At 44.3% G+C, this 10,412-nt stretch overlaps 1 protein-coding gene across 1 annotated transcript; it reads right to left on the reverse strand.

Moving 5' to 3' along the window:
• Nucleotides 1–1,614: 1,614 nt before the first annotated feature.
• Nucleotides 1,615–9,742, reverse strand: LOC111864034 (NPC intracellular cholesterol transporter 1-like; the record flags this gene model as incomplete). Its single annotated transcript, XM_023850982.2, has 6 exons — nt 1,615–2,653; nt 3,154–3,316; nt 5,768–5,881; nt 7,061–7,292; nt 7,872–8,065; nt 9,597–9,742. Coding segments are annotated over 6 exons (959 nt in total), but the record flags the coding sequence as incomplete, so codon positions are not given.
• Nucleotides 9,743–10,412: the final 670 nt, after the last annotated feature.

Raw genomic sequence — 10,412 nt, forward strand, 5'->3', positions numbered from 1 at the left:
GTGTGCATTTCATCTGTGTTTATGTTAATCTGTATGTAGCTAGAGGCCTTGCGACGGTCTGATCCCCCGTCCAAGGAGTTCTACAATTGTGTATAGATTAAAAAGCTGAAACAGGGGCCAGGGGCCACAATGGCTGTAGATCCATAGATAAATATTTTATGACTCTGCTAATAGCTGTAATTGCGTAGCAACGATTGGTGTAGGTTTGTTGAATCAGTGATGAATTGGAAGGGATTTGGAAGGAAACCGTCGTATTCTAATTGAGGTACTATCCATCCATTTGACGGGGGCAATTGGGGGAGAAATCTCAGGATATTATCATAACCGCACTCGGATTCGAACCAAACACCTCCCGAACGAGTCGAGAGAGGTACCGCTGTGTTAACCCGCTCTTTATGTAGCTTCTAATTCTTTGGATTCTAAAGGCTTCTGACGATGGTCTATAACACTCAGCATTGCCGGGTTTTTAGACTGTCCATCGTTCGGTGTTCTAAAAACACAACGTTTCAAAAGCAGGATCTGTTTCCATCCTCAGGTGAGGGGTTGGGTGACACCTACTGTGTGGGATCCGTCAGAAAAAATAACAATTATTGAGATCAACTCTTTCTAACGCACCCAACAGAGTAGGTGTCTCACACTCCATCATCTGAGGACGAAAATAGATCCAGTTTCCTAAATACTGTATTACATAACAACGTTGTCCGGGTTATTTTGTTCTGGAGTCTGAATGGCTCAGTCGTTACGGCGGCTAGGCTACGGACAAGACAGCCGGGTCTGGGTTCAATTCCCGGGCAGAGGTAAGAAATTTTTCTCTTCGGGCTATCCTGTCTATCCACCGTTTGTTAGGGCCTCTTGCTCTGGGGTAAAGCAGCCCAGAGCATGAAGCTTACATTAAGAATGCGTGGAAGTATAACTACCTTCATTCCCTCGTACGTGGCATCGTGTTTAAGAGTCTGTATTTGTGTTATATAAAAATTGTTTAATTTTGCTCAAAGGAAGAAAATGTTGGCACGTTGTAGAATGTTGAATTTCATATCTGGAGGTTGTTAATCCCGACATCTGTAACAGTCGCCAGACGGTGTCGCCTTATCACCAGCGCAGTTGTGATAAGCTGAGTGAAATCTCTGTCTCACAACCCCGGCGCCATGCAACCCACTTTTCAGGCACACCTCACGTCCTTGAGCTACTCCGGTGTCTGACAGGCATAACTGGAACATGTATACAGGTTGTCCCACAGCATTACAGTGGGGGGGGGGTCCTCCTTGTGAGCATGCCGAGGCTCGAAACCCAAGTCGTGACATCCATGAGTACAATAAAGTTATTGCTTCGGACGTTGCCCAGTCATCGGTTTGGCTCCAGTAATTGTTCAAGAATGGAATTTGAATTCATGTCAGTTGTGCTTAATTTCTTCTGGTGCTTTGTGACGATCTTGAGCGGTAATTCATTCGTCAGCACATTATCGGTCCCTGGTCTTTCAGTTTCGTAATCATTTTTACACAGTCTGTAGGACTCCTTGGACGAGTGATCAGCCCGTCGCAAGGCCTCTACCTAAACACAGGAATAAAACACATACTCAGACATCCATGCCTTTGAGTGGGGTTCGAGCGAGCGAAGAAAGTCCATGCAACCGCCGTGATAAGACTCTTCTGTGTAATAATGCCGTTTTATTCCGGTTAAAATCAATGTTTCGAAGGTAGATATTGCCTCCATCTTCAGGTTCGAAGAGTAAGTCAAGGAAGAAACTAGCATGAAGGAGGCAGCAAGCAGAACGAAGTAGAAATCTTCATGAGGAGAAAATTTTCCCGCAGTAAGCAAGTTGAATTTGAGATTATCACAGCGGTGATTATGAAGAATTAATTATCTTGGGATATAACGCCGTGTAGTCCGGATTGTTCCTGGTTTCCTTCCTTCGCCTTACTCTTCGGTCCTGAAGATATAGACTCTAAATTACTCCGAAACATATGTAGATTTCTGCTGGACTCCATGGTCTTGCATCCCAGAAGACTTGCAGCAAGGCAAAAATGCCCCTATGCTTGTTATCGTCGTCACCAGATGGAAATCAGTAGCCGTCTTCATATTTATTTCTGGACCGTGATTGGCTACGTGCAGGGACACGACATGTAAGCACGGACGCTTAGTTACGCTCACTTGATGCTCATTTTACGTTGATGCGCAGAGGAGTTCTGAGTTCTTGGCCTCCGCGTTCACCGGATATCAGTCCCTCAGATGCATTTTAATCGCCGTGTAAAGGACGAAATATGCTACGTGAAACAGATGTCTTTACAAGAATTAAAGAGAAGAATTTCAGAGGCTCAATTCCCATATGGTTCAATCCTTAAACGTACAAACTATGAACAATAATCACATAAATTCCTTTTTACCCATTCATACTTCAATGTGTTCATCTTTTTTTCGGTTTCTTTTAATTGCCTGCTTTGTTTCGGTATCGTGGTGGCACTACTGCTATTTCACTGTTGTCAAAACAATCTTAATTTAATTTTAATATGATGTCGAAAATTGATTTTCGTTAGTTTGTGAGCATTTCATCGTTGATTGTTAGGAGGCCCTGAGGGTGTTGTTCGTCCGTTAATGCGGTCCTCCGAGACGGCTTGGTAAAGTGGTGAACTCGTCCCTTGTACGTTTTTAGGAGGACCTGAAGGCAAGAGAAAATTTGGTAAGTTCACACATAAATGTGTCTCCACAGGGACCATGTTCTTTTCAGGAAGATTTCTAGTCTAAATCAAACAAAAAAAGAACTCTGTGGTTTTAGTCCGCAAGCGAACTATACCGATCGGGCGACCACCACTTGTCGGTAAAGTTAGTACCAACTTTTAGCGGATAGAGGGTGTCGCGTGGTCAGCGTAACGAATCCCCACGGTCGTTAATTTCGGTTTTCTAGAACACAACTGCTACTTTTCCTTTCAAGTAGCTCCTCAGTTATCCTCACGAGGCTGAGTGGACCCTGTTCCAGACCCACTACTTCTCATAAAATCTGGTAGCGCCGAGAATCGAACCCGGGACCTCTGGATGTGTAGCCAGGAAAACTGACCAGTAGACCACAGCAGTGGATTTAAAATAAAAGTTCAGGTATCTTAATTTTCCCTGCTGAGTTGATGTGTATAATTTTCAGTTATGTAGACGTGATGTCCGTACCGATGTAGCTGAGAACAACAGGCAGCAACACGAGACCGTGGGTCGCACCAATCAGCACAATACCCAGGTACATCCTGAAGTAGAAGATGCGAAAGATCTGAGACTTGGCGAATGCCAGAACCACAATTCCAGCGAATTTCGTCAATGTAATTCCGGATAGGACCTGCAAGAAAGCAGACAACATTAAGCAGCGTCAGGTATGAATGCTGTAATAATAGTTTAACATTTACGAAAAGGCTGATATAATTGTAAATAATTTGTTATTCATTTCATAAAGCTAAAAATATCAGCTAACTCGTTGTAGCGAAATCTTCCTTGGGAAGCTAACATTCGCTCGCAATTCACCACCTTTTACAGAGCATGAAGATTCATAACCATGATCATAACAGCCCGCCATTGGACTTGAGCCATATGAATCAAGTCCAGAACCTCATATTATTTCTATAAATTACTTTTTAATATTATTCTCGCATCTATGCCCTGCTATCTTAAGTGGTCTTCCTCCTTCAAGTTTTCAGGCTGAAATCTCTTCCATGTAAGTATTGGTAGATATTCCAATCTTGATACTTTCGGGTGTGAGGGATGAAGGGACGGAAACGACGGTACCACCTCTGTATAACATCAGTTCAGAACAGATTGGTCACTAGCATACTTGTATAGGGCTCAACTTGACTTAAACTAAAGCATTTCAGTTTTTGCTCAGGTATTAGTTGCTGAATCATGCTGCCAACACGACTTTTGTGGTTCCAACTTCCTGCATTTCATCATAACCCTCAATATTAAAGTCCTTCACTGTAAGAGGCTTTTTTTATTGCTAGTGGGGTGGGACTAAGTCCCTTGTACTGCGGCCACTTCTGGCCTATTGTACCAGCCCCAGATGATAGGTGAGTGTGATTGTGGAGCAATTGGTGGAATGAAGATTGGCAGGGGAAACCGAAGTACTCGGAGAAAACCTGCCCCAGCGCCACTTTGTCCACCACAAATCCCGCTTGACCAGACCCGGGATCGAACCCGGGCCGCCGTGGTGGGAAGCCAGCGACTAACCGCTTGAGCTATGGCGCGGCCTCTGTAAGAGCCTTACTAATGGTTAATTCTCCGTGGAGTGTCTCCTAGAGAATATGAAAGTAATCATGGTTTCATAGTCAAGATTACTTCTGAACGAGAAGACGGCAAAGAGCTTAGTAGAAGAGTTTACAATAAGGCCACGGGAAGGAGTTCTGTTGGTGGTGGGGATGGCGGCGCTCCAGGGTTCTCCTTCCTTTTGAGGCTATTGGTTTATTCCCCTCCACCCGCATTCGTCCCAATGCAGCCATCTCAGAGCGCATGTCAGGACCACGGGTCTCGCTACCAGCATATCTGTGAACAGTGGCTGGAGGGGCGAAGCGCAACAGCTCGAGGGAACCGTGAGGGTAGTGGATCCATGTGATGTCATTGATTTATTATTATTATTATTGGAGGGGGTGGGTTTCCCCACGCACTTAGACCAGTTATTGGTCCATTGTGCGTCCCCCTTTAATATTCTACCAGTCTCCATACCCTACCGGTACTGGTGCGTGCTGTCAGCCCCGTTGAGCCAACGAGGTCGGCCCTCGGTACCTTTGATACTTCCCCCATCTACCAGAGGCATTGGAAACTACTTGGCCGGGAAATTATTGCCTAATTTAGCTCAGAGGTCTCCTAGAGACATGAGGTTCTTTTACGTGCCGTAAATCTACGACACGGGACACACGGCTTAAAGTCCCTCCCGGAGGACTTGTTCCCTGAATTTTTCCTCCGCCGGGTTTGAACCCGCGTACCTTGAGTCATGAGGTGGGAACGTTACCCGTAGACTACGGAGGCCGCTTTGATATCAGTGATAGTATAGCATGTAGACGCGTTGCTAAATGATGACTGTGTAAACAATGGACTAACTGGGAAGCGGTATTCTGTACGCGGTCCTTGCTACAGGTGCGTGACGCAACCATAGAAGTGTTGGAGGCGGTGTTTTCTTTGCGGCCCGTGCCGAAGTGTTATAAACAGGACAAGTCTACAGTTTAGTTAGTTGTGAGACAGTCGCCGGGCAGCAAGGACGTGAACACGAAACTTGAGGGATCTACGGTGTTGAAGCTACTACCAGACAACGGTTTATGAAGACAAAAGTAGACTGAGAAGAATTAATACGTGTTGTAGTGAACTGCTCAGTGTGAATTGGCAATAGCGCTGTAGTTACTTTTAGTTATGACCTGTAAGTGTACAGTAAATACAATTACCAATCCAAACACCGCCAGTAGTCACTCATACACATGACAGTAGATAAACAGTGCGTCTATCAGGGAAGTACGTGTGAATTGTAATTTCAGTTGCAGCACCGCAGGAATAAAAACTTTCATCTTCTTATGATCGTAATCTTTCGCCTTCTATTTTTTTCTATTATCTTTTTTCTCTCATCTCATTTTTCTTTTACTCTGATTCTTCATTTCCTTACCCTCCTCCTCCTATTAATTTTCCCTTGTAATTTATCTTCTACTAATCCTCCTGTTCTCGTCTTTCCCTTCAATGCCTTGACCTGCAAAAGTGCGCGGTCAGGGTCACAAACATTAGATCCACTCGCTACCTGCAAAACCGCAGGACTTACTGAGCTTCCTGTGTTGATAAGAGCGTCCGTTGCCCTTAGGATCCGTGTCTTCTCTGTGGACAGAATGAACGCATGCACGATGTGACTGCAGAACTCCACCGCTATCCCTACAGCCTGAAACAAAACAAAATTCGCTACATGAAGGCTGTGGCAATTCGGACAACTGCATATAAGGGTAATAACAGTGACAGGGATGGAACAGCAGGGATACTTCAGTCGGTATAGCGATAGGCTAAGGGCTGGACGGCCAAGGATCTATTTTTCTCTTCTCCATGAAGTCCAGACTGGTTCTGGGGCCCACCCACTCTCCTGTCAGAATGATACCGGGGTTCAAGAGACCTGAGCGTGAATCTGACCACTTACCTCCACTCCCTCATACATCTTCATAATGTGGTGCTTAAATAATCAAGGAACGTTGCCTTTATGACGAAAGGAGCTACATCCGGTCTGTACCAGACACATCCTCAGGAACTGGAATGGCATTGATTTTACACCAAAGTAACAGTAAACGTGTCCCAGTAATACGAGGGAGTCAGTAAATGTGTCACACGTGGATGTGAAACGTAAAACTGAAAAAGAAATGTATTTCTCGACATATCCTCCAGCAACATTGATACACTTATCCCATCGCTTTACCAATGCGTCGAAACCCGCAGCATAGAAATCTTTCGACCGTTGTCTCAGCCACTTCCGCACCTCCGTTTCAAATTCTCCGTCAGCGAAACGTTTGCCACGTTTCTGGATCAACTTGTGAACCGCTTTACGCGATAAACACTTCCCATCGTAAACAGGAAACGTTACTTTATGAATATCCTTTGCATTCAGTCCTTTTGCCCATAATAAAAAGACGCAAAACAGAACGTTCTTCGGCAGTACATTCCTCAGGAAATGTCGCCATTTTGATTACTGAAACCAGCCTTTGAATATGCGCATGCCCATCTGTTATAAATACTTTAGCGACGCTGGACTGTGCTGCTACCTAGTGATACAAAAACCTATTACGTCCATTACAGATATTTTACTTCCATTTGTGACCTATTTACTGACTCTTCCTCTTATGTTCAGATGCTTTTCAATTTGTAAGACTGATCCTGCAGAATTTTTACCCTTTATAAAGCACAGAGACAGTTTCGCCCTTACCAGATGGCGCACTCAGTACTCCGACAGCTGTCGTTGTGGATACATACGCAAACGCAAAGAGAATGTTTCTCGCCCCTGCCTAGAATGGAACTCCGGACTTTCAAGTTCCGTGACAGACAGGCAGTAACAGTGGCGCGTGGGTGTAGTACATACCATGACGAGATTCACCAGCGACACAGCGTTGAGGGAGACACTCCACCAGTACATCAAGCCCGCAAGGTTGACTACCACCATTGCTACCATGGCGACCACGATCAGCGCCGAGAATATATTGAACCCCGTCAGTACCAGGGTAGCTACGAACACAGCAGCCAGAGAGAATCCTACGGATCGGAAGGTGTCGTCCCAGATGGTGAGGTACTGCTCATAAAACACGTAGAACACGCTGCAAAACACGAAAGACATTCTCCTTAATATTCTGCTCAAAACTAAGTAAAAAAAGAAGGCAAAGCTATCCCTGTAACAGGCTATAGAGGCCCATTGGGTTGTGAGACGTTGGAGCTCCCGTTTTTGTAGACAATCGCCTCACATATGGTGGTGAGGTTCTCAGATTTATGCACCAATAGGCCACCCTTTACCCCCCCAGGAAGATTCCTGGTAATCGTTTCTGTTAGAGGCTGAGTCGACCCCAGGGCCATAGTGCGGCTGGAAGGATTAGGTAAATTGAAAAATCCAGTGACATCATCAGGAATCTAACCCGCGACCTTCCTGCTTGTATCATAGTGCCCCAACCAACTACGCTACCGCGTGCCCCCCTTCCTGAAATATTGGTAGAGTTATCAAATCAAAGAATATGAGGTTGGGTGGACCCCAGGCCAGGTCTGGACGGCTTGGAGAAGAGAAAATTCTTGACTACCGGAACTCGAACTCAGACCCCTTGATCATCCAGCCCGTAACCAGTCGCTATACCGACTACTCTAGCCTAGCTCCTACCATAGTTGTGTTCATAAATGAAACTGTGTACCTATATGGAAACACTTCCACTGAGGACGGCCCCAGATGTTCCTTCAGCATATTGGAGATGTCATCCGTTACACGTCGGGCCGATCTCAGGGCCTCGTAGTAATCTTTGGAAATCTTCAGCGTTGTGTGGTACGCCATAAAATAGCTGTCTTGTGGATGTGCTTTGTTGTTGTCATCAAGAAGGTAGTTGAGACCCTAGCAACAGAAACATGTTTCATTCTAACAGGGCAATAATTTGAAAAATGCCGTCTTCTAAGATGTGGCATCGTGTATATCTTCTGTGAACCGACCTTTCGGAGTAACGTATCGCCTCCATCTTCAGGGTAGAGAAATCCGCGATCGAGAAACCAGCATGAGGAAGTGGCTGCAGACACCTACCCAAGTTGGTTCTTCGCTAGCGGATTTCTCTACCCTGAAGATGGAGGCGATACGTTCCTCCGAAACTTCGGTTCACACAACATCTACACGGTACCACATCCCAAAAGACGGCATTCTTCATACGCGCCACTGTGGAAACCTTAAGTCTTACAGAGGAATAATTTGGCGTTCATTCGTCATTCAACAATCTACAGTTATTGTGAGGTGGGCTGGGCATGTAGAATACAAAAGGGAGATGATAAATAATAACATTTTAGGCAAAAGAAAAACTTGAGGGAAGAGAACATTTGCTAGATCCAAACATAAATGGGTGATAGTATTGATTTTAATAATATTATATGTAAGCATCCTGTTGCACTCTATACGATATATGATATAAACTCCGTCTTAATTGCAACAATTTATTGTAGGTCTTTCGTTTTCCTTTCTTCTACACTACATGTTTCGGCCGCAAACGGCCATCATCAGTGCACTAAGTGCAGTGTAACAGCTACGTGAGTGTATACACCTGATGATGGCCGTTTGCGGCCGTAACATGTAGTGTAGAAGAAAGGAAAACAAAAGACCCACAATAAACTGTTGCACTTAAGACGGAGTTTATATCATATATTAATATTGATGTTAAAGAATCAGTGTGTTGTTGATCTCACTGAATTCCTCAGGATGGGGCTAGTGGCTAATTCTTTTTAATATGGTAACGAACCATATTGTTATACTAGTCGGTTTTTTAAACCAGTTCAGCGATTATCAGTCTCTAGAAAGGTTCCTCTTGCATTGAGTTACAAGTTCCTCCGCGATTTAAAGGTCTCTGGCAGCTCCTGCATGTGACCTGGCTCACTAACGGGAGTGTAGTCTGTTATCACATCTTGATTTCAACTCCGAAACGTCGAAGCGTACGGTCTTAACTTACAGCGGTCAGATTACCTACCAGCATGTCTATCGACGAAAAATATCTTCAGCACAACGGTGCTCACAAATAAATAATTCAACACGCACGCGTGGTAATCACGTGACTGTCGGACAATACTGTTGCGAGGCTGACAGCTCTGAACGCTGATAATACTCCGTGGCTTTAGTCCGCAAGCAAACTATACCGACCGAGCGACCGCCGCTTGTCAACGAAGTTAGTGACAACTTTAGTGGATAGAGGGTGTCGCGTTGTCAGCGCAACGAATTCCCACGGCCGTTAATTTCGGTTTGATAGACTGGAGCCGATAATTTTCCATTCAAGTAGCTCCTCAGTTATCCTCACGAGGCTGAGTGGACCACGTTCCAGACACACTACTTCTCAGAAAATCTGATAGCGCATGGAATCGAACCCGGCAAGTTAATTAATAATCACTCTTACCTGGGCGTATGCTGCATGCCCACCTTTGGCGCATTTGGGCACTGGATTGCTGACAAGAAATGCAGGCAAATATTGCTGGAACTCTTCAGTGGTTGGACGCATCACGCCGTCCCTGACCGTCGAGGAACATTGTACAGGCGTTGTATCTGCAACACGACATGCGAAAAATATAAATACAATGTGCGTTTTAACTCATTGCGACCTTTACAGAAATTACTGTAACTGACGGTGACATCTGTTGGTGCTTCATCTGAACTACATAATGAAGAAAATTTGAAGAACAACAGTTTCCTACATTTGGTGTTCTTATGGAGTTTTGAAATATTATTTATTCATCAGAATAGATGGTTTAGTAAGCTAAAATTCAGTCTCATAAAGTTGCATGTATACGATGAACATATACAATTTTTACCGTCAGTGAAACAATACTTTATTATATAGCACGTACTAATGATTCAACCTCAAACGGGTCATTTTCAGGTGCTCAAAATTTCTCACATACAATGGTACGAGTACAATGGTGACGAGCGATGAGCTCGTCGCAAGGCCACTAGTCTAGAACATATACAGCGATGTGTTCGTTCTTTGTTTTAATGCCCAGAAAAATATTGAATGATATTTTCTTGTGTTCTGATCGTAATCAGTGATTTCCATATCTAATATTTGAGCACTAGTATTGTGGGGTGGATACATTTCACATAAAGTCTATGTATATCCTTCACATGTGTGGAAAAACATAATAAACTTAATAATGGGAACATTCGAAAAGATAATATTTCGGGAACAGTTGGAAATAGTAAGAGTCAATGAGGATAA

Source organism: Cryptotermes secundus, unplaced genomic scaffold (genome assembly GCF_002891405.2).
Source record: "Cryptotermes secundus unplaced genomic scaffold, Csec_1.0 scaffold3101, whole genome shotgun sequence".
Classification (NCBI taxonomy): Eukaryota; Metazoa; Arthropoda; class Insecta; order Blattodea; family Kalotermitidae; genus Cryptotermes; species Cryptotermes secundus.